The sequence below is a fragment of the Aureobasidium pullulans genome (assembly GCF_000721785.1).
Source record: "Aureobasidium pullulans EXF-150 unplaced genomic scaffold scaffold_17, whole genome shotgun sequence".
NCBI classification, from domain to species: Eukaryota; Fungi; Ascomycota; class Dothideomycetes; order Dothideales; family Saccotheciaceae; genus Aureobasidium; species Aureobasidium pullulans.
The window spans coordinates 102,565-124,244 of NW_021941037.1; the positions used below are offsets into that span (position 1 = coordinate 102,565).

Sequence of the window (21,680 nt, forward strand, 5' to 3'; positions counted from 1 at the left end):
GCCTTTCTTTTGGCTGCCTGTAGGTACCTGTTTGTGAGATTCTTCGGCATTTCGTTTTCTTCTTCTTGACATGTACTTTGTACCTGCCTCTACATACTTGGTTTGACGCGACTTCCTCAACCCTGCAAGCAACTCATCAACAATCTGCCTGCACCTGCGGACCTGCATGATTTGACACACGGACACATCACTCCACCACCCAAGTCAAGCATTCAACAGCTCATTTCTGCGGCTTCCCATTGATCTTCACTCTTTTGTTTGCTGTGCGACATTACTCACTTTTTCGTGCTGCACTACCATCAGCGCATACTGCAGGCAGTCAATTGCGCGTTTGTCTTCAGCTTTCTTCCTTTCGTTGGACTCTCTTCGTCTTCTCTTGTGTTCAACACAGTCAAAGATTGCTCTCGTTTTCAATCGCACTGTTAAAACATCCTCAGCTTTCTTCACTTCAACCAACTATCTACGGCAGCAGTGACACCAATCGTACCTGCCCTGATCAACCACCTCATTAGCCACAACACAATCTCATCTATCAACAATGTTCCGTCTCAAGAGTTTGGACGCCACTCCTGCAGCCATCATCAACCCTGCGCTCAAGCCGAACCCTATACCAGGCATGCCGCTCGTCGAATGTAGCCTTGCCGAATTTATTGCCGGTCAGCCTAAAGGCTTCACTCATGTCGCCGTCTCCGCAGCTGTCTTCCACGACGATCGTCTTCTCTTGGTTCAGCGTGCCGAGAGCGACAGCTATCCTGGCCATTGGGAGCTGCCTGGCGGATCTGCCGATCCCAGCGACAAGTCCATCAGCGAGTCGGTTGCACGCGAGTTGTTCGAAGAGACTGGTCTCAGAATGAAGCGCATCCTCACCGAAATCCTCCCTCCTACCACCTTCTCCACTGGATGGGGCAAGCGTCAGAAGACATGGCTCAAGGTCAACTTTGTGGTCGAAGTCACTGCAGAGGACAAGGCACGAGTCGAACACGAGGTCGAGATGCAAGGATCTGGATCGGGTCAGGAGCTCGTGCGCAAGGATAGTGTCATTGCCGTCGATCCTCCCGCCATCAAGCTTCATGACAAGGAACATCAGAAGTACCAGTGGATCTCGGCTGAGGAGGTCATCAAGAACAGAGTCGCTATGCCGGGTGAAGGTGCAATGGAGTTCATCTCGATGGACAGTGTGTCAGTCATGCTTGAGGCATTCCGCTTGAACAAGCACATCCAGAAGGCGCAGGCTATTGAAGCACTGCAGGAGGCCGGAACTGAGGACAGCAAGGCTTAAATGTCATGATGCAGGACGAGAAGACATGGCGGCTGCTAATTAAAGACGACGGAAGACCGCGAGATTTGGCAGATCTTGGTTTCGATGCATGCAAAAAGGAACAGAGATAGAAGGATGGCTTACAGGTCTGGGCAGGGTTTTATTTCGAGGATACCCATCTGCAGAGGGAATGCGAAAACGAAGCTCATGTATCTCACGAATCAAGGCAATCGTCAGCTTGGCAACACGAGCACAAGCATAACATCGGTTTTATAGATCCCCGAACATTGTGCTTTGATGAAACATGGAAGACGAAACACACACGGCGTGACATTGATGGTGACTCTTTTCGGGGCCGATGCATGATCTTAGAGCACAAAAGTAAGTTTGCGGCAAGGTGCAGGACACAGTAAAAATGCATGACGGGTTGGCTGCTGCGACAGACAGTCGATGTTTATGATAGAGTGAGAAAAGAAGGTTGTTGCAGGAAACTAAAAGTCGGGAAGGGCCGCAGGGAATGGTTGTGATCGGAGCTCCAGGCCAAAAGGTGGAGGAGGAGAAATGCTGACGGCAAGATTCGAGATGAACCTCGGCACAAATCATCGAGGGTTTCAGTTGCAGCGAAACAGGCGCGAAGGAGACAGTCTATCGAGGAGATGCAGCCTCTTGTAGCAAGCATAACATGTCGTCGCATACTTGATGCACGGCCGTAACCAAATCACCTGCAGAGAAAGATCGTGTGTGACTCGCTCGAACGGACCTGCCTTTCCTGCTGCTGCTTTCCCACTTTCGTGCTTTCCTTTCACATGCGTCTTGCTACAAGCTCGCCCTGACTATCGTTTTTCTTCGCAACCCACCCGAACTCTTCCTGCAGGGCTATACTCGAGGACTCGACTCCCAGTTGGTCATGAGCAGTGATATAAGAGTGGTATAACAACAGCTCGATGGCCGACCGTCTCCCCGCCGGCGCAATGTCCGCACCACCACCTCCGCAGCAGCAACCATCTGCGCAACAGCCACAACCCACGCAAAACCACACACCACAGCATGCTCAGCACCAGCAGTCCCCGACGGGGATGAGTCAACAAGGAGGCTCGGGTACGAGCTTCCGGAGGTACGCGACACAAAGTACTGGTATAGACCCTGTCTTGTAGCTGACGCGACGAACTCAGACAACGCGCTTCACGAGCTTGCGAGGTAAGTCTAGGTCGACTTCTCTCCTCCTGCACCATCATACTGACACGATACACAGACATGCCATGCGCGAAAGGTCAGCCCGATCAACGTTTCCTACTCCTAACCCCATCCTGACGCGTCTGTTAGGTCCGCTGCGATGCGGCCAGCCTCGGTGTGCCATGCACAAACTGCGTCGCCTTCAGCATCGAATGCAAGATCCCGTCTCCCAAGCGCAAGAAGACGTCTTCCAAGCAAAAGGATTCAAACAGGTACGCCGACCACCTGCCTCTGGAAGACGCCCCTAACTTTGGCAGTGATCGCGAAGACAGCAGCAGCATCGTCCAGCCCTCGCCCGCTACCGTCGAAACTCCCGCACGCTCCGATGTCATCAGTCAGGCCCCTATGCAGATGCCTCAACTGCCCCCTCGGAACGGCGTCGACTACGCTGCTGCAAGTGGCATGCCCCCTACCACACTCTCGGAGAAATACCAGGAACAACAGCAAATACATGATGCGACTTGGAGCCAGTATATGAAGCCCAAGTTCGCTCGTGCCCCCATCAAAGAAGCCGGTCGTGTTGCATACCTGGGCGAGTCGTCGAATCTCTCCTTGCTCGTACACGACAAGCACGGCAACTCGGACGTTGTACATTACCCACTGCCTGAGAACGTGCGTGGTGCTCGCGCTCGTATGAACGAACTCGACGAGCTGGAACTACGTATCTTGCACGAGAGAGGTGCCTTTCTGCTGCCTCCGCGACAACTTTGCGACGAGCTGGTTGACGCTTTCTTTACTTGGATCGCTCCTGTCGTGCCCGTCATTGATCGCAACAAGTTCATGCGACGCTACCGAGACCCCAAAAATCCTCCTTCATTGCTTCTTCTGCAAGCCATCCTCCTCGCCGGATCACGCGTCTGCACAAACACTCAACTCATGGATGCCAATGGATCTACAACCCCGGCCGCCATGACGTTTTACAAACGAGCAAAGGCTCTCTACGATGCCAACTACGAAGACGATCGCGTCACCATTGTCCAAGCCGTCATCCTGATGGGCTGGTATTGGGAGGGCCCAGAGGGTAAGATGAGAGAAATAGGCGAGGTCCCTCGTGAGTGTCAATCTGACATTGCTTCAGATGTAACAAAAAACGTGTTTTACTGGAGCAGAGTTGCCGTCGTAATCGCTCAAGGTTCTGGAATGCATCGAAGGTGAGCTTTCGTCCATCTGGTGTTTTGTTCTGTAATTGACTTGTGCGCAGTGTCGAGAAGTCTCAACTCAGTCAACAGGACAAACGCCTGTGGAAACGCATCTGGTGGACCCTCTTCACTCGCGACCGTTCCGTCGCAGTTGCTCTCGGTCGTCCTTGCGGCATCAACATTGAAGACTCCGACGTTGAAATGATATGCGAAGACGACTTTATCGAAGATGAAGCCGAGCAGTCCGCTGAGTATCCCCCGGATCCGATCCATATTCAGTTCTTCTTGAACTATGTCAAGCTGTGCGAGATTATGGGGCTGGTCCTATCTCAAAACTACTCGGTCGCATCACAAAGGCGTGGTCGAAACAACGCAATTGATCTTACCCACTGCGACATGGCCCTGGCCGACTGGCTTCAGAATTGTCCCAAGGAGGTCTACTGGGAGAAGAACCGGCATCACTTCTGGTCTGCTCTTCTCCACTCAAATTATTAGTATGTGCCGACTATCTTGGCTTGGGTTTCAGACGCTAACAATCACAGCACCACACTCTGTTTACTTCATCGCGCTCACATGCCCCCTGCTGGAGCGTCGCCAGAGATGAATCGTTCAAATAGCCTACCAGAAGAATTGGCGTATCCATCAAAGAACATCGCATACCAGGCAGCCGGTATGATTACTTCCATAGTCGAGGCCTTGACTAACCACAACGAACTCCGCTTTACCCCCGCCTTCATGTAAGTTGTTGGTCTGATTCCACGCGTGTTATACTGACGTGCCCCGTAGCGTTTATTCTCTCTTCTCTGCGCTCATCATGCACGTTTACCAAATGCGCTCGTCGAATCAATCGATTGTGCATACTACCCAACAACGCTTGACGACCTGTATGAACGCGCTCAAGGATGTGTCCCGAGTCTGGCTTGTGGCTAAGATGGTACACACGCTCTTTGACTCAATTCTGGGCAACAAGGTTCTGGAAGAGAGACTACAAAAGGCTGCAGGCAAGCGTCACGCAAAGCCAAAAAACATGCACCCTATGAAAAATCCATTATCGCGCAGCAACAGTGACCAACAGAAGCGCAAATTCGACGAGATGGAGTTTGGCTACCACGGAGGCCCACCCGCTGCTCAGATGTCATACGAACGCTCGAGACCGCAATCTCCCGTCAACCCAGCGCGCGATCCTCCACCCATGTCAGGGCTCGGCAACAACGCAAGCCCCTCTCTTCGTCAAGACGCCTTCATGGGTACATCTCGTACTAACACTCGTCCTACCACGCCGTTCAACACCTACTCATACCCTGGTACACCTCCAGATCTCTTCCTTCACACTCGCACATCCCCAAACATTTCGCAGGATCTTTGGCAGAATTACCAACCAGATCAGCTCTTCCCACCAGATACTTCCGGTATCTTCCCTACAGAAAGCCCTGTGCAACAATCGACTATGGTAGACCCTGCCCTACGAGCGTCAGCGGGAGCACCGCCACAGCAATCTTACAACAACTCTGGCCAACCTCCACCTCACTATCAACAACCAGGAGCACCTGGCATGATGAATGCACCATCTCAACAGCAGCAGTATGCGGCACAACAGCAAGCGCAACACCTACAGAATCCATACGGCCAGATGCAGGATAATGGCGATCATCAGCAACATCAAAGAGGAAGCGTCGATGAAACTTGGAGCAACAACAGTGGTTCTACTGGAGGAGGGCCTATTGTGCCGACCACCTTGAATGTTGGCGACTGGTTCGAGTTCTTTGGTATTCCTAACGGAGACATTTCGGCATTGCATGCGCAACAATACTGAGTTGCAGCACTATCGTTTCGCTACGTCTAGGCTTCCTTCGCTGTTCTTCTCTATTCTATCTGGCCAATTCTTTCGAGTGTTAGCAAGGCGTGGCGTATCGGACGGTGTATGAAACCCAAAGGCATCATCGCAACTTGCTGTATGACATTGGGTGGGCGTTGTATGGTCGCATTGTTCAGAGATATGGGTAAGGAGAACTCGAGATGCATGCAAGCCTTTGAGCATAGGTATCACCATTTGTATGTCTAATCATGTCTACATTTCTGCCATTACGGCGTGCAAAAGAGTCATTATCCAGTGAGACCCCATCCATGACTCCAGGATCCGACAGCCCTTTCGTCATCGAGACTCCACACACGGAAGACATCAAGGTGAGGGTGACGAACCAAGTCGTGCGTGTCTTCCGGAAGTCACCCCACATATTGAGTTTTCCCCGGAAGTGTTCTGCATAAGATATGGAAGAGGGAGGACCACTTCCGAGAGTCAGTCCGTCTTCCGAAATGCTGACCTATTGCCCCGCAAAAGGGCGGAGGTGATCCGAGTCTAGATTGAGCATGGTATAAGAAGGCACTTGATGCCCCCCGTCCCTTTCAACAAGCATTGAGAAACAAGACCTCAAGTCTGAAACATATACCAGATCGTCTGAACTTGGAGGACTATAAAGCAAATCAATCACCTTGCCTTGACACCTAAATTGAAGGCAACACCACACCACCTCCCATATCGGAAGCAATCACAACAGCCAGCACCACCCATCATGTCATCCACCAACAAACACACTCTGGAGCCTGAGGACACCCTCAACGGCGCAGGTCGATACGACCCAAATTTCACCTCCCACGTCATCTCCGCCATGGGACCCAAAACCGACCCCCGTCTCCGCAAAGTAATGACCTCCCTAATCCGCCACGTCCACGATTTCGCCCGCGAAGTCGACCTGACCGTCGACGAATGGATGGCAGGCGTCGACATGATCAACCGCGCCGGCCAAATGTCCAACAATCGCCGCAATGAAGGACAATTGCTTTGCGATGTCATCGGTTTGGAAAGTCTGGTTGATGAAATCACTTTCAAGCAGGCTTCAGAGGCCAAAGATGCGGTTACCCAATCGGCGATCTTGGGGCCATTTTTCAGACATGATGCTCCGCTTAGACAAATGGGGGAGACCATTTCCTTCGACACGCCTGCTGATGCTGAAGTCACTTATATGCATGGAGTGGTCATGGACGCAACCACCAAGCTTCCAGTGGAAAATGCAGAAATTGATATTTGGCAAGCGTCAACGAATGGATTGTACGAGCAACAGGATGACAAACAACAAGAACACAATCTCAGAGGAAAATTCAGGACTGGCAAGGATGGCGAGTATGGGTTTTATTGCATCAGACCTACGCCTTATCCTGTTCCTGATGACGGCCCTGCTGGGGAGTTGTTGGGTATGTTGGATAGACATCCTTTCAGACCTGCGCATATTCATTTGATTGTAAGTTTTGGAAGTCCGGTCCTGGAAACTTGGGAGGTGTGCTGACAGAGGGAAATCGCAGGTTATCAAGCAAGGATATAAACCCATCACCACTCAAATCTTCGATGCCGATTCAAAGTACTTGGACAATGATTCGGTGTTTGCGGTCAAGGATTCTTTGGTCGTCAAATTCGAAGAGAGGCAAGGTGATGAGAAAGCAAAGTTGGAGCTGAAGTATGATATTCTGCTTGCGGCTACTGAGTAGAGTAGAAGTTGTGTACATGAAATCGATCATAATTTGTACGCGAAGGAATCTTCGGTAGTTGAAAGTCTTTGAGATGGAGAGGGAAGATCTGGTGGTTTGCTCGCGCTGATCGAGTGGTTGACGAGGACAGGGTGATACCTTTCGCAAGCCCGAAACTTGTTGATTGTCATTTTATGAAGCAACCAGGAACAATATCTTGTATCAGAGAACATTTGAGGCTTCAGTCAGGATTGATGCGTCACCTCTGTGGTGCTTAAGAACTTTGAAGATGGCGTTGGTGAGATACGTGACATTTTTCAATCACAAATCTCGAATTCTAAAAAGTGATCGTAAACTGCACAGTTTGTTGGCTTCCATCTTGGTCGAAGCAGACTTCACTAAAACATTATTTTTTGCCCTGTAAATGACCTGCAGTTTCCCCAAACCAGTTGATTATCAGACTAGCAAGCAGTTGTCGAGAGCATAACTCTCGGAGTGAGAGCATGTAAAACCTCGGCATAAGTTGACCCGTGAACACCATATCTTGGCGGTCGGAAGACGGTTCATATTTCGACCGCTTCCGCGCTCGAGCCAGCCAGCCCCCCTTTGCTCGAGTCAACCACAAGTGGGGTTCGAGGGAAACAAGCACTTTTGTACGTCGCACACCTTCCGAAGAATCTCATTGCGTTAAACTCGCCTTTATCATTCCTTTGATTTAAGAGAAGGAGTTGTTCAGGTGTGCAGCTTCCGAGATAAGCAAACCATCATGCCTCGACCAATAGTGGCGCCCGACAAGAGACGTCGGATCGCTCAAGCTTGCGACAATTGCAAACGCAGAAAGGAAAGATGCGATGGCAGCCGACCGTGCAGCATCTGCATCCGACGACGAAGGGAATCCGAATGCCACTTTTCCGAGACGCCTGCTAGATTGCTCCGACCCCAGAATAATGTCAACAATCACATCGGCAGTCCTGGAGATGCCATTCAGGCTTCTCCTTCGGTTCACGCGGCGAGAAATCGTGGTGGGAGTGATGCGCCGCTGCCGCCACCGCCATCATTGCAGAACAATGTAGCCCTTGCAGGCATTCCAAGTTTGGGTGCTATTTCCAATGCTTCACCTGCAAGTGTCGTCACATTATCTGGAAATTTGAGTGATACAAGTCAGGCTGAAATGGCCATTGATCGTATCTTGAATGCCAGTGTCGACCAGAGGGGTGCCAGGGCGATTGCAGATTCCAATTCTCGACCTGAATCTGTGGCACCGGTACCTAGATTGGCGAGACTCCTCCGAGATACTCATGGCAAGTTCATGTATGTCGGCGACTCTGCCAGTCTGTCTTTCGTGCAGAGTGTCAGACGTATGGTCGTATCCGCCATTGGCGACTGTGATTTTACCAACGACCCACTACGGCATCAGATCATTGAAACAACGCCACCGACTTCTACACTACTACCAGATATGTCGCCTTTGGTCTTGGATCTCGAAGAATGCAAGCAATTGTCTCGACATTACCTTCTTGCCACTACCGGCCTCATCGACCTTTTCGACATTCCCACCTACTTCCGTCATCTCGACAATTGGGTTGTCAACCAGACTCGCGACAACGATGTCAAGTCCTCAATCTTCTACATGGTCCTTGCGATTGGTGCGCAAGTCTCTTCACCAGATGGCGACCAGACACTTGCTGAGAAGTATTTTAATCGTGGTAGGCATATGGCCGTCATGACATTCACCGATGCGCCCAGCCTCTTGACGATACAAGCCTATCTTTGTATTACCATGTACATGCTTGGAGCTTGCCGGAGGAACGCCGCATTCATGCAATTCGGTATCGCAGTCAGAGCTGCGTTTGCGCTGGGTATGCACAAGAGTAGTACTCATGCACTTTTCGATGAGACCGAAGCTGGAGCAAGGCGTAGAATCTGGAAGAGTGTTCGCGTGCTGGATATATTCCTCAGTGCGTCCCTAGGAAGACCACCGGCTACATCGGATCTGTCAATGGAGAAAGATAAGGATGTTGTTGACGAAACGGCGCAAGGACTGACATCTACGGACCCCTTCTCGAGCAAGGTGCTTGCTCTATGTGACATCTTTGAACGTATCATCATTGATGTCTACATGAAGAAGGCAGTCTCTACCCGACTCGCAGACTCAATATCTGGCCAATATCGTGACTGGACAAGTGATTTACCAGAGTCATTACAGCTGGCAAATCTCGACTCCAGTGAGGACGATCCGGAGAAATTGTCCAAGGTACTGGCCGCCAGCTACATCATAAGCTCATACCACTGGTCAATCATCCTGCTTACCCGCCCATTCCTCACATTCCAGATAATCAAAGACATGAGCCGATCCGGCCAGAATCTAGAAATGAGCGACCAAGTTGACCAATCCTCCATCAAAACTTACGCCGACGCCTGCGTAGACTCCTCTCTTCGCTGCCTCAACATTGCGCAAACACTGATGCGATACTCGTCGCTCCCACACAGACTACCGTTTATCATAAACTCAGTCTGCAATTCTGCTCTCGTCCTCGGCGCCGCCACCTTCGCCGACCAAGACAAATTCCTTCCTCTCGAAGACGGGCTTAAACAAGGAATACACATCCTCAATCATTTTGCACAGTGGGATCCTCATGCTGTTCGGTATGCTCAGATAGTCACTTACCTACAAGACGCTACTGCACAGTATATTCGCCAACGAAGTCAGAGGTCTATGGAATCTCGCCGCAGCAATGTCACCCGGCTCTTCGGCACCGTTGGTCAACAAGGCGCCGGTGCAGAGCAAACTCTTGCTGCCGAACAAACACAAACACCTGGTCTTACACCTTCTGTCAGTGATATCGGTATCAACGAATCTGTTCAAGATGTCAACGTCGATCCCTCATTATACACACGACCGGGTTTAATGACTGATTTGTACTCTTTGACGAACAATAATAACCAAGATGTCCTGCCTGGGTTGATTGAAGGTGGATTCTATCCGCAGGGACAAGCTGGTGCTGGAATTCTGCCCGATGGATCGAGTTATCCCGAGGATGCTTATTATTTCATGGATCAGGATTTGTCCATGTTTGGGTTTTGTTGATGAACGGGTGTAATTGCTCTGTGCCGCAACTCCAAGGTGGCTTGCTGAAAAACACGATGTACATGCAGTATGAAGAGACGAAAAAAGTCCCTGTTCCAAAATCGATTCATGCGCAGGATAGATAAACGACTTCGAGACGACTGGCTAGAAAGGCCGTTTATATCTCGAGGATGTCTTGAGGGTCGAGGCAGACTCTTGTCTATTGTAGTAATTGTTCCCGGTCGGCTAAAGTGCACAGCCAAGCAAAATCCCCCCGACGGCCAACTTTATTTCCCCAATCCTTACTCGATGAAAACTGTTCATAGAAACCTTGATTGAGCACCTCCGCGCTTGTCGCGTCGATATCAACGTCGTATTGGCAAAGTACCATGCGAAGTCTACGTACCGCACGCGAAGCTTCAAGGACGCTATCAGGTGTGGTTATGACTGTCATTACTGTCAGAAGCGTTCCTATCAACTTCCCAGCCAAAGCCCGTCGAACGCCGGCATCGGATCTTATCGTATCCCTACCATTTGCTGCTTTTTTGTGTTCTTATCATCGCATTGTCGCAGTGGCGAGGGTTCAACAACGTAGGATGTCGGAACGAATTGGAAAGTCGGAAAGATAACAGAGTCGCATGAAGGCCTGAGGATGTAGTTCATAAAGACGACTCGCTGCTCTTGCGCAGTTTCGTATAGTTCTCAGATTCATTCTCGTTCGTTTGATTCGTATTCTCACTCGGCCGCCAAAAATGGATTCGAAACAGTACAACGATCCAGAGGACAGGAAGTCGCTGGACAGCATCAACAAGGACAATGTCTCCATCACACAGACCGGTTTTATCACCACACTAGATGCCAAAAAGGAAAGAGCAGTGGTATGGAAATTGGACCTCCATCTTCTACCTCTTCTCGCCATCATGTATCTCTTCAACTCTCTGGACAAGTCGAACATGGGAAACGCAAAGACAGCTGGTCTGGCCAAGGATCTTGGACTGCATGGCCACCAGTACAACCTCATCTTATCGATTTTCTTCGTGCCATATGTGCTTACTGCACCTTTCCTTGCCGCATTGGGAAAGAAGTATGGACCGAGTAGAGTGTTGCCTTGTATGATGTTTGGGTTTGGCACTTGCACGCTTATGGTCGTTGTTGTGCAAAACTTTGGCGGGTTGATGGCTATTCGTTGGTTCTTGGGAATGTGCGAGAGTGCTTTCTTCCCTCTTGTCATCTACTATCAGACCATGTGAGTCTACTCCAAGTCCTATATGTAAAGCGTGTGTACTGACGCATCATAGGTTCTACCGCAGAGGTGAATTGGCCCGCAGACTTGCCATCTTCTACGCCGCTCAGTCAATCGCCAGCGCCTTCTCTGGTCTCCTATCCTTCGGCGTCTTCCAAATCGAAGGTGGTGCTCTCACGAACTGGCGCTACCTTTTTGTCATCGAAGGTTCAGCCACCATCATTGTTTCCTTCTTCGCCTTCTGGTACCTTCCTCTTTCCGCCGCCGATGCACACTTCTTGACTCCTGAGGAGAGAGAGATCGCCGTCCACCGTATCCAGACAGACAGTTCCGCTGTCGTCAACGAGGAGTTCAAGCTCGGCAGAGCCATGACAATCTTCAAACACCCCACCACCTGGATGTTCTTGGCCATCGAGATCTGCCTGGGTGTACCGCTGCAGTCGGTATCCCTCTTCTTGCCTCAGATCGTCAAGAGATTGGGCTATGGAACTATCAAGACCAACCTCTACACTGTTGCTCCCAACATTACCGGCGCAGTCATGTTGCTGGTGCTTGGTTTCTCTTCCGATCTTACTCGCTGGAGATTCCCCTTCGTCGCTCTGGGTTTCTTCTTTACCTTCTGCGGTTTCGTCATCTATTCGGCTATTGATGTTACCTCTTCTATCACTGTCGCTTACTTTGCTACTTTCATGATGACTTGGGGTACCAGCGCACCTTCTGTTCTTCTTGGTAAGTCAATCTCTTCACTGTGATTGCTGGAGCAACTGCTAACGTTTAAATCAGATGTATGGTACTGCAACAACATCGCCGACGAGAACAAGAGAGCCGTCCTCACTTCCATCGCCGTTCCCATGGCCAACCTCATGGGTGTCGTCTCCTCAAACATCTTCCTCGATGAAGAAGCACCTAAATACATGACTGCCCTTGCCACCACCGCCGCTTTCGGAGGCACTGGTATTGTCTTGACTCTTCTCCTTGGAATCTGGATGATCTACGATAACCGTCGTCGTGATCGTGCTCAAGGTGTCAACCTCAGAGCTAAGGATGTTCCTACTGAGCGCCTGGGAGACGGTCCTGCTGCGGATGAATTCAGATGGTTCTACTAGGTTTATATTGGGTATTGGGGTTTATGATAATGATGGATGGGTGGGTTTGGAGCGTGGGAAATACATGCTTTTTTTCGTATTTGATCGAATTCACGATTCAGTGACAAATTCATTGTCGTCCGTGGTGTTCCAAACAGTCTTCTTGTCGCTCAAGTAGAGTCCGTCGCTGATGCAAATGCTGCGTCGAAGTCGAAATTGATGCCTGCCATGACCTGTGGAGTCTTGTCAGCCAAACGAATCCCATGATGTTGCGAGATCTCCACCGCCGATGATAGGAGGGTCGGATGAAACTTACAAATGAATCCAACTCTTCCCAATTCGTCAACTCGTCAAAAAGCGAAGACACCGTAGCAGCATCCACCTCTCCCATCTCAAAAGGCGTCGTTGTGGAATCTTGCTGCTGCTGCTGTTGCTGATGTATTTCCACTTCTCGATCTCGCACGTGTGGCTCCTCCATCACCACATCATCACTGCCTCCTCCACGTAACCTCCCCTCAACCTTCTTCTCAGCTTCCACCCTGAGCTCACCAAGAAAAATAGCATATCTTCTTGCAAAAGAAGCTTGCAAGGCGTGTTGGGAAAGAAGTCGTTGACACCAATCCACAGTGCGAAGATGCGCGTGCCAATGATGCGGAGGGGAAAGTTTGCGGATGATGCAGACGTAGAGGACGGCGATTGCGCAGAATACGTAATATTGCATCAACTGTGGTATACGTCAGTAACACAAGTAGGAAGTTGAGGAGACAGCAAAGGATGAATCCAGATCAATACTTACCCAGAAGGCACCATACATCCTCCCACCCTCACAACTATCCCCGAACAATCCCAAAATTCTCAATGCAGCTTCCACGCAAGCGTTTGCACTGTCTTGCACTGCATGCCTATCATCCTCCGTCTTGATATCACAAAGCAAGAGCGGTCGATGCAGCAATATGACAGCATGCGAATACGCATTTATCAATACCTCGCATTGGCGTGAAAACGGGGCTGCTAGAAGGATAATGTCCCGCCAGGATTTGGAGACAAAGGGGTAAGAGTCGGAATGCCAGGAGTGCAGGGAAGCGGTGTATTTTATTGTGATCAAGTGGTGGGAGGGGGTTGGAAGGGGGTGGATGGGGTATTGTTCTTTCAGGATTCCGCTAAGAATTCTGGTGAGTCTGAAAGAGGGACGGTTTAGTTAGCTGGTGATTATATTGAGGAATTGGGTGGTGATGTTTTGTACTTTATGTGGCAGATTGAGGCTTGCATTACGCTTTGTGAGTGCGGTGGTCTACTTATGAGGTTGTCTGGTAGTATGTTTTCGTCGTCGAGGCAGTCGGGCAAGTCCTAATGATGTCTCATGTCAGTATGTTGTGGATAGCTGCATCGAGGAAGGTCATACTTGATCGATATCGTCATCATGAATAGCCTTAGGCCTACCCAAAGCAGCACTGAGGTATCGGTCCAGACTATATACAGCCCAGAACGTACGTCGCCTACATTGCACCTCAACATGATTGACTCTGCCAATCTGAGGTCTCTGTTTGCGATGCAAGCCTACTGCGAAAACCAACCGGGCGGTGGTACCGAACAGACTCCAAGCATGATTGATCCGGGATTGGGAAGCAAGATAGTGACATTGCAGGAGACGAGACATGACACTAGTCAAGCGTGTCTCTCCACTCTCTTTGGTCAGTTGTTGCTCAGACGCTGCGTAAAACATAACACTGTTAAAGACATTGTTAGCCTCAACAGTCAACATCTTCCCAACGTGGAACGTCGAAGAACTCACCTCCTCGTAGCATTATTTTCATCCTTGTGTCTGCTGGTCAAAGTAGCCTGTGCAAGCACCATGAGCACAATCGCCTTCCTCTCCCTATCTCCAGGCTTGAAGAAACACTGCATCTGATTCCTATACAGCTCATCGCACCAAATTTCCACAGTGGGTCGATGTAAATATCGATGCGTGGGAAATGAGACGTCGAAATAAGTGCCAATCAGCAACATCGCCTCATGTTTTGGAGGCAATACCAGGAATGAAGAGTCACACTCCGGTAAAGGTGTGTCCCCAGAGGCAAAAGTAGACGCATCTGTAATATGCGAGGAAGTGGCATCTTCTTGCAAACGCTTCTTCGCTCGTGTTAAGAACGATACGCCCGATGCTGGACCTATATAGCTGCTGGGAACATCGACAAGCTCCGAAATCGAGGATTCTTCCCCTGCATCTTCTAGAGCAGCTTCTTCGGCTGCTTTTCCAGCTTCGACAACAGTCTCAGCTAGATCCGGAAAGCTTGGTGCCAGAGACAGCATAGGCTGAGCGTTGGCCACAGCAGCAGTATTTGCATCTGGTGTTGGCGGCACATGGGTAGACGGCAAGATATACGGAGTCCTACCTCGACGATATGACGCTTTGTACGCACACTCCAGACCCAGGCGATCGCAAAGAGTGCAAGGTTGGTTTCCAGAACACCGAGCTTTCTTTCTGTCAAAGTGTTGGAGACGATACTGGATTACGTAGGATGAAGATTGGAGACGGAAGAAAACGATGCAGCTGGTCTTTCTATGAAGAAGGGGTTGAGAAAACATAACAATAAATATCTTGCTTACCCTTTACATCTGTCGCAAGCACGCGTAGCTCTCATACGAGCCCTTGCTCCCCTCTTGTCTGCAGCAGATATATTTGACGATGGCACATTGGGCTGCGGTGTCAAAACTGGTTGATTCGGAGGTGTCGTGATTGATCCATTCATCTTGTGATGTATTTTTGTGATATGTGTAGGAAAAGGAAGACGAGGAACGGAAAAGCAAGGTCGAATGGAAGGGGCGGCCAGGAAAAGCGGGGGCTGATCGCCGGAAAAATGCAGCATACGACGAATTTGACCTTTTACCCGACTCACAGCACCAACAAGCCGAGACCAATAGCGGACTTGAAGTTAGAAACTCATATTTACATAGTTCAATCTGTTGATATATACACAACCTGAGAACCGCTGTCTACTTCTCTCTAGCCATGTACGCTCTCCACTTGGGGTTGAAGAAGTAGACGGGGATACCAAGCAAGAAAATGCCGACATAGATGCCGAACAAGATCATAAATGCAGTCAAATAGTTGAATGCGTGAACCATAGGAACAATTCCAAAGGAAGCGCCGAAAGAAACTATGTTCTTGACACCAATGACAACGACCAAAGCTGGTCCGGGGTTCTTGGGGAATGCTTCGGAGCCGAAATGGGTGGTGGTAATCAGAACAACGATGAACGCGAATTCGTAGAGAGTCCAGCCTGCGTCTCAAGTCAGTTTTGTATTCCTAAGGAGTGTTATCCGTATTGCTTACCCATGATAATTCCCCAAGACGAGTGACTCTCAGGGGCATTAGCTGTTACAGCGAAAATGATTATGCCAATTGCGCCGACGAAAAAAGGCAGGATGAGCTGGACCAGGGTGTCCTCTGGGAGGTGAACACCATTGCGGCGCTTAGCTAGCCAGATGTTCATCTTGTCGCCGCAGTAACCAGCATAGAACATGGCAGCGAGCGAGGCCGGGAAAATGCCGACGTTGACAAGACCAATCGACTTCTCAGACCAGTGGAAGGAGATGGTAAGAATTGAAGCGTAAACAAGTGACATCGCGATGCCGACGCCGAGAGCGATGGAAGAAGCTAAGATAGCGTAGATGACACCGGGCGAACTGCATGCTTGTAGCATCTTGACGTTCGCACCAAGATCCAGCTTGAGGGCATTAGGGGCTGTGCCACTAACCGGGTTGAGATGTTGAAGGTAGGTCTTCTCGCGGTACTCCTGGTCATCAGGCTGATGCACATCACCAAGGCGTGCCCTAGCTTCAGCGTCGGTCAGGAAGTGTATTACCCCCCACTCATCGGTGAAGACGACCTGCCCGTCCATAGACGCGGGAGATCGAGTATACCTGGTCTCCGCGAGCAGGAAGAAGCCAGTGACCAAACCACCGGCCGCAAAGATGGCCAAGACCCAATAGAAGTATCTCCATGAGGTGGCAGCCACGAGATATGAAGCACTAATGCCGAATATGGTATTGATTAGATTTTGAGAACCCCAGTAGACACCGAACCAAAGACCACGCTCGTCGACGAAAGACATATCGGTGATGATCAGAGGCAAGACAGACTCGGTAGCTCCTGCGGCGACACCTTGGAGAATACGGCAAGCCATGTGTGTGTTGTAGGAGTTGCTTGCGCCAGCACCAAGGGTGGAGCCAAGCAGAAGTACGCAGCATCCCAAGAAGATAGGTCGTCTACCAAACATCATGGACAGCGGTAGGATAAGGAAACTGCCTATGACTACTGTTAGTGGAGGTCATGAGTTTTGTTCTCGGCTTGTGAACCTACCGAATGCCATCACCAGACTGGGATATGTAGTTAGATTGACTACCTCCTGAACTGTTCTTCCAGTCGGTGCGTAAAGACCAATGAACACTCCTAGGATGGGGCCGAGACCACCAACAAGGACGAGCGAGAAGATAGAAAACCAGCAGCAGCACACCAAGATGCCCAACTTTCTCCATTTGGAATAGTTGAGAGGGTCGTTAGGGTCGCTGGAGGGGATCGGGATCCTTCGAATCTCACCAATCGTGTTGATGAGTTGAAGGTCTCCATTCGAATGCTGTTGTTGTTCTGGGAGAATACCCTTCTCGGGCAGCTCCATATGCTCCGCTATCATTGCCGCTTTCGCGTGGTCCACGGCAGATGTCATGATGGGTACAGACAGAGATAGTGTTTGGTTGGGAAAGGTGTCAAGCTGCGAGGATAAGAGAGAGGAGGCCCAAAGAGAGGATAGGATACTGAAGTCGTCGGAACATGGACCAAGCCCTGCATATTAAAGCACGGTCAGGTCGCACTTAGCAGTGTCTCAATGCAGATACCACAAAGGATGTCTGTGGGGTCCCCAGCTGAAGAGGGCTCCCCATGGGGGCCACGATCACGTCCAGTAAGATTCAATAGATTTCCAAGCCACAAGCCGGATTGTCGGTTCGGGATACCGACAGGTGGAGATGCGAAGGTGGAAGACCGGCCATCATTGGCGGATAGACATCTGGTGGTCTTCAAGACCCAAACCGAGCCGACCAATTGGCTAGACCGAGTACTGGTCAAGGGGAGCATTGAGCCACAATCGGGACCACTGTCGCTGTTGGAGGGAGGCACGCCTGGAAGAATCTCGGCAGTTTCCCAAAACAAAAAACTACCCCGCATTCACTCTCGTCGGATATCCGAGGTGCAACCTCTTTCATACCGAACAGATCATCCTTCCGGTGGAGTGTGGTCTTCGATCAATCTATTCCGACAGGATGCGATGCACATAATCACGGCTCGCGATACCGAAGTGTGAGGCTACAGCTTCGACCGAGCCAGTATCAAGCACGCTCACCTCTAGCATCTCATGTCTTCGGAAGCCGCGAACCGACCACACAAACGGATGCGCCTGTCCCGAGCTTGCAACAAATGTCGGTCTCGGAAAGTGCGATGCGACGAACAACAGCCATCATGCTCCAACTGCATTCGAGCAGGGGCTGAGTGCATTACCACAGATCCGAACAATCCAACCGAGCTCGCGACTCACGCTCGTCGCAGAGCTGGTACTGGTCTCGCTAATTCACCGTCTGGCTCCGGGACCTCACATACGATCAATGGAGCAAACGGGCATACGGAAGCTCCATCGTCTGATGTCGGTACTTATCAGAGTCCCATCTGGCAGCGGAATACGCCACTGCAAGAAACACCCCTTAATCGTCCAAGCGTTCGCATGGCCATTAGTGATCTAGTCGAGAGATCAGAGCCTAGAACAGAGCAACAAGAACAGCAACCGAGACCGACTGTCGTGATCTCCAGTATGGTAGATAGCGGCCAAAGCCCTGGATTCGCAGTCAATTCTGTGAGTGCTACCGAGCGGAAGTACTTGGGCTCGACTAGCCTGCAGGTGTTTTCTCAATGGCTAGACATGACACTCCATGTCTCTCCTACCGGACTCACAAGTTCTTTTCAACATGGCATGAGGTTCTGCGAGGAGATGGAGCTACCCGAAGACCTGTACATGCCTTCGATTCCTGCTGATTGGGAGGCATATACCGCGGCCTACTTCTCGTGTGTGGGCAGATTCTTCTCGGTTGTATCAAGGGACAGCATTACTTCGTTTGCGGAACGAATGCAGCGTCAAGATTTGAGAGCACTGCCTGTCCGTCAAAGACCGCTCATCGCGACAGTGTATGCTTGCTTGGCCATTGGAGCGGATTCTCTTGGTCACTCCGCACAAGGCACTGCCTATATAACTGCAGCATACTCTCTGTATGCTTATCTTGTTGCTCAGCCTTATTTACCATCGGCTCAAGCTCTGGTACTCATCTGTCTAGCTCTACGCGGTCGTAATAAGGACGGCGCAGGCTCACAAGCATTAGGCCAGGCGATCCGCATCATACATTCTCTTGGTCTTCACAGAAAGCTGAACGGATACGGCAACCCCAACATGGAGCAGACTGAGCTCATGCATCTCGGGCTCAAAACCTGGTGGAGCGCATACTGTCTTGACCGTATCATGAGTTTAGAGACCGGAAGACCGCCGCAAATACAGGACGAAGACGTTGATCAGATTAGGGATCTTCAGAGCAAAAGTGTGAGGGAAGTAGATGCGCTACAAGCACTCACTACACTGGCAACTATACAGGGCAGTATATGTAGGCATCTGGCTACCATAAAGCTTCCGACCATTGCCGCAGTTCTGGAAGCTCAATCTCGCTTGGACAAAGCTCTTGTAGAATGGCAAAATGAACTTTCCCTGGAATTGCGCTGCGACGGAGATATCTCAATCAACGGACCTGAACTTGCTCTCCCACGGGCGTTCTTGACCATACAATATCATTCTACAATGATCAATCTTCATCGAGCTGCTTTGCTAATGGATAAGGAAATACACCGTACCAATATTGCTCGCTACAACCTGCAAAAGTCTGACGCCAACCGGCTGGCCTCCAGTGAATCGATATGTGCAAATTCTGCCAGAGCAATCATCACTGCTTATCTACAAGCCAGAGACATGACCGAACTCTCCAGACTTCAGACGCTCACTGGACCACTAATGGCGATTTATGTGCTTTCTATAGTCGCTCTGAAGAACCCTACCTCATGGTCTACACGCTCTGATGTTGGTTTGATATACTCCGCCGCCGAAGCAGTCGAGCAGAGATACACTGCGGATGGTCAAGACCCTGGATTTTACACATTGCTGAAGAGTCTGAAGCAATTTGCTTCGCAGAACACCCTTTCGCCCAAGGGTATCACGGCTTCAAGAGCACCGACCAGGAGGACTACACCGCTGCCAAGCAACTCACAGTACACCCCTCAGCCAAGCTCTGACAATCAAAACGGAGGTACTGCAAGCACACAACTCAATCAAGCTTATGACCCAAACCTCTCCGATGAGTGGGACATGTTGTTTCCGCGCTTGTACGTAGGAGATTTCGCACTTGACGCTGGAGGCTTCGAGGGTGTGGATATTGAGCACTTGATGGGAATACCGCAGCTATCTTTCGACGATCCTCATTGAGTTTCTGAATGACAATTGTGCTTCGTTACAGATTCCAAGTCTACCGACTACAAGTACGATCTTTCTGAACGAGTCACTAGGTCTGCTTCCATCAGGATTCCTATTGGCATATAGAAGACGACGGGAGCTGTTATGAACGAACGTGCTTTACTGAGAAGATACCTGGCTATGCTGATATACTATCTTCTGAAATCAAAGCTTATCGAAACGCCGATCATTTTCCAATCACCCAATCTCTACGCCTCAGCTTTGATGTACGGAATGCCTGTAAGGCGATATGCCCGCTCACTCAATTGAGGCTTCTTGACAGGCTCGGTTCTATTATGAGGATCTGTCTCGCCATTTCTCTTTGCTTGGTTGCGACCCATGACTTGGCAGTTAGGCCCTGGGAATATTGTTAGTCATGCCATCCAGGAGCATCCTGGATTATTGTCAACTTACAGTGTGTAGTGCCGAACCATCCTTCAAAGGCAATCTTTTTGCGCTTCAAGTCTTCTTGACTTGCCTCGGCAACAGGCATATAGCAAGTGTATACACAGAAGCGGCTCTGATCAGTCGTCGAACTCAGGTTGTAGTGGGGCACTCTTGAATCCCAGAGCAAGAGGTCACCGGGCTCGCCGGACACCTTGACCCATTCCAGACCCTTGTCTTCCAACCACTTCATACCGGCATCAGTGAAGCCATACCATTCTGGGTTCCAGGCGGGGATGGGCTCTTCCCAAGCCATTTCCTTGTGGAATTGCTCGCTGAGAAGATGAGCACCTTTGCAGACGATGAGGCCTCCGTCGTTGGGTCCGTTAGGAAGGATGTTGACAAGACCCTGGAGGCAGCGGAAGCCGCTCTTGGTGGGATCCTGGTCTTGATGAGGCCATGGCTTGTTGGGAGCTAGGTCCTTGCGACCACTGAGGCCGAAGTTGACAGCGTCGAAGGAAACGATAAGATCTTCCGTCTTCAACCATTGTTCGAATGCGCCTACGACGCCTGGCTCTGATCGCACATCCCAAACAAAGTCTTCGTGGGCGACGGCATAATCGAGACACATGCCTTTGTTGTTGATCTCTGGGAGATGCTCTGAGGTCCATGTTGAACGATTGTTTCTGTCAAAGCCAAGGCCGCTGAATTTGTGTCAGTCTTCGGGCTCGTTGATGCTGGATAACCATAACTTACAAGCCCTCAAGGTATTGATACATGCGCTCAGCATATTCAGCAGCCTTTTCCTTTGCGACAGCTCCCTTGACGACTGCATAACCATCCCTAGCCAAATCGGCCTGCCAGTCATTGACAGGGCTATTGCTAGCTTTGAGGCGAAGCTGTTCCACTTCGGAAATTTGTGTTGCTGTCTGGGTTGACATGATTGATAGTGGTGAATTTGCTTGTATCTCTTGTGAGTATGAATGTGATCTTTGGTTGGTCTGGAAGAAGCTGATATATTTGCAGTGTGGTGATGTGGTGAGCTCTGGTTCGAAACGCCGGATGATATATGTGGAAAGTTTACTTCCACTCGCGCAACCTTAGGATGGCTGGAACATGCTCACTGATCCGAACCGAAGTGCGAAAGTGCCCCTTTG

General features: G+C 50.3%; 10 protein-coding genes across 10 annotated transcripts; 6 read left to right on the forward strand and 4 right to left on the reverse strand.

Moving 5' to 3' along the window:
- Positions 1–178: 178 nt before the first annotated feature.
- M438DRAFT_347784 (uncharacterized protein) lies at positions 179–1,519 on the forward strand. The gene has a single exon (XM_029905984.1). It carries the CDS (start codon positions 539–541, stop codon positions 1,277–1,279), a length of 741 nt encoding a protein of 246 aa, XP_029757866.1. The 5' UTR covers positions 179–538; the 3' UTR covers positions 1,280–1,519.
- Positions 1,376–1,715, reverse strand: M438DRAFT_68993 (uncharacterized protein). The gene has a single exon (XM_029910258.1). The coding sequence runs from the start codon at positions 1,677–1,679 to the stop codon at positions 1,473–1,475; it is 207 nt and encodes a 68-aa protein (XP_029757867.1). The 5' UTR covers positions 1,680–1,715; the 3' UTR covers positions 1,376–1,472.
- A 514-nt stretch (positions 1,716–2,229) lies between these two features.
- On the forward strand, positions 2,230–5,443 carry M438DRAFT_357635 (uncharacterized protein; the record flags this gene model as incomplete). Its single annotated transcript, XM_029907186.1, has 7 exons — positions 2,230–2,372; positions 2,431–2,455; positions 2,511–2,528; positions 2,582–3,642; positions 3,693–4,124; positions 4,173–4,367; positions 4,417–5,443. 7 exons carry the CDS (start codon positions 2,230–2,232, stop codon positions 5,441–5,443), a joined length of 2,901 nt encoding a protein of 966 aa, XP_029757868.1.
- A 757-nt stretch (positions 5,444–6,200) lies between these two features.
- Positions 6,201–7,170, forward strand: M438DRAFT_278910 (putative dioxygenase; the record flags this gene model as incomplete). Its single annotated transcript, XM_029901041.1, has 2 exons — positions 6,201–6,926; positions 6,988–7,170. 2 exons carry the CDS (start codon positions 6,201–6,203, stop codon positions 7,168–7,170), a joined length of 909 nt encoding a protein of 302 aa, XP_029757869.1.
- Positions 7,171–7,936: 766 nt separating this feature from the next.
- On the forward strand, positions 7,937–9,904 carry M438DRAFT_242051 (uncharacterized protein; the record flags this gene model as incomplete). The annotated part of the gene is made up of 2 exons (XM_029899552.1): positions 7,937–8,168; positions 8,382–9,904. Coding segments are annotated over 2 exons (1,755 nt in total), but the record flags the coding sequence as incomplete, so codon positions are not given.
- Positions 9,905–10,968: 1,064 nt separating this feature from the next.
- Positions 10,969–12,565, forward strand: M438DRAFT_357638 (putative MFS transporter; the record flags this gene model as incomplete). The annotated part of the gene is made up of 3 exons (XM_029907187.1): positions 10,969–11,462; positions 11,515–12,188; positions 12,243–12,565. 3 exons carry the CDS (start codon positions 10,969–10,971, stop codon positions 12,563–12,565), a joined length of 1,491 nt encoding a protein of 496 aa, XP_029757871.1.
- A 74-nt stretch (positions 12,566–12,639) lies between these two features.
- Positions 12,640–15,311, reverse strand: M438DRAFT_69086 (uncharacterized protein). The gene is made up of 7 exons (XM_029910259.1): positions 15,152–15,311; positions 14,337–15,026; positions 13,947–14,271; positions 13,788–13,891; positions 13,341–13,722; positions 12,861–13,268; positions 12,640–12,777 (listed from the first exon to the last, which is right to left on the reverse strand). Exons 1-7 carry the CDS (start codon positions 15,292–15,294, stop codon positions 12,715–12,717), a joined length of 2,115 nt encoding a protein of 704 aa, XP_029757872.1. The 5' UTR covers positions 15,295–15,311; the 3' UTR covers positions 12,640–12,714.
- A 159-nt stretch (positions 15,312–15,470) lies between these two features.
- M438DRAFT_399002 (MFS general substrate transporter) lies at positions 15,471–17,625 on the reverse strand. The gene is made up of 3 exons (XM_029909393.1): positions 16,908–17,625; positions 15,879–16,853; positions 15,471–15,825 (listed from the first exon to the last, which is right to left on the reverse strand). Exons 1-3 carry the CDS (start codon positions 17,269–17,271, stop codon positions 15,539–15,541), a joined length of 1,626 nt encoding a protein of 541 aa, XP_029757873.1. The 5' UTR covers positions 17,272–17,625; the 3' UTR covers positions 15,471–15,538.
- A 170-nt stretch (positions 17,626–17,795) lies between these two features.
- Positions 17,796–20,311, forward strand: M438DRAFT_69113 (uncharacterized protein). The gene has a single exon (XM_029910260.1). The coding sequence runs from the start codon at positions 17,956–17,958 to the stop codon at positions 20,110–20,112; it is 2,157 nt and encodes a 718-aa protein (XP_029757874.1). The 5' UTR covers positions 17,796–17,955; the 3' UTR covers positions 20,113–20,311.
- Positions 20,312–20,357: 46 nt separating this feature from the next.
- On the reverse strand, positions 20,358–21,422 carry M438DRAFT_301866 (uncharacterized protein; the record flags this gene model as incomplete). The annotated part of the gene is made up of 3 exons (XM_029902111.1): positions 21,280–21,422; positions 20,554–21,227; positions 20,358–20,497 (listed from the first exon to the last, which is right to left on the reverse strand). Coding segments are annotated over exons 1-3 (837 nt in total), but the record flags the coding sequence as incomplete, so codon positions are not given.
- Between the last annotated feature and the right edge of the window lie 258 nt (positions 21,423–21,680).

Bases quoted from the DNA above. Each gene is read 5' to 3' on its own strand.
- M438DRAFT_347784 (XM_029905984.1), top strand. From the start codon at position 539: ATGTTCCGTCTCAAGAGTTTGGACGCCACTCCTGCAGCCATCATCAAC.
- M438DRAFT_68993 (XM_029910258.1), bottom strand. From the start codon at position 1,679: ATGCATTTTTACTGTGTCCTGCACCTTGCCGCAAACTTACTTTTGTGC.
- M438DRAFT_399002 (XM_029909393.1), bottom strand. From the start codon at position 17,271: ATGACATCTGCCGTGGACCACGCGAAAGCGGCAATGATAGCGGAGCAT. The intron at 16,854-16,907 runs GTAGGTTCACAA...CAGTAGTCATAG, and splicing joins CAGTCTGGTGATGGCATTCG to GCAGTTTCCTTATCCTACCG. The intron at 15,826-15,878 runs GTAAGCAATACG...CTTGAGACGCAG, and splicing joins GTCTTGGGGAATTATCATGG to GCTGGACTCTCTACGAATTC.
- M438DRAFT_69086 (XM_029910259.1), bottom strand. From the start codon at position 15,294: ATGAATGGATCAATCACGACACCTCCGAATCAACCAGTTTTGACACCG. The intron at 15,027-15,151 runs GTAAGCAAGATA...ACACTTTGACAG, and splicing joins GCTTGCGACAGATGTAAAGG to AAAGAAAGCTCGGTGTTCTG. The intron at 13,269-13,340 runs GTAAGTATTGAT...CGTATACCACAG, and splicing joins GGATGTATGGTGCCTTCTGG to TTGATGCAATATTACGTATT.
- M438DRAFT_69113 (XM_029910260.1), top strand. From the start codon at position 17,956: ATGTCTTCGGAAGCCGCGAACCGACCACACAAACGGATGCGCCTGTCC.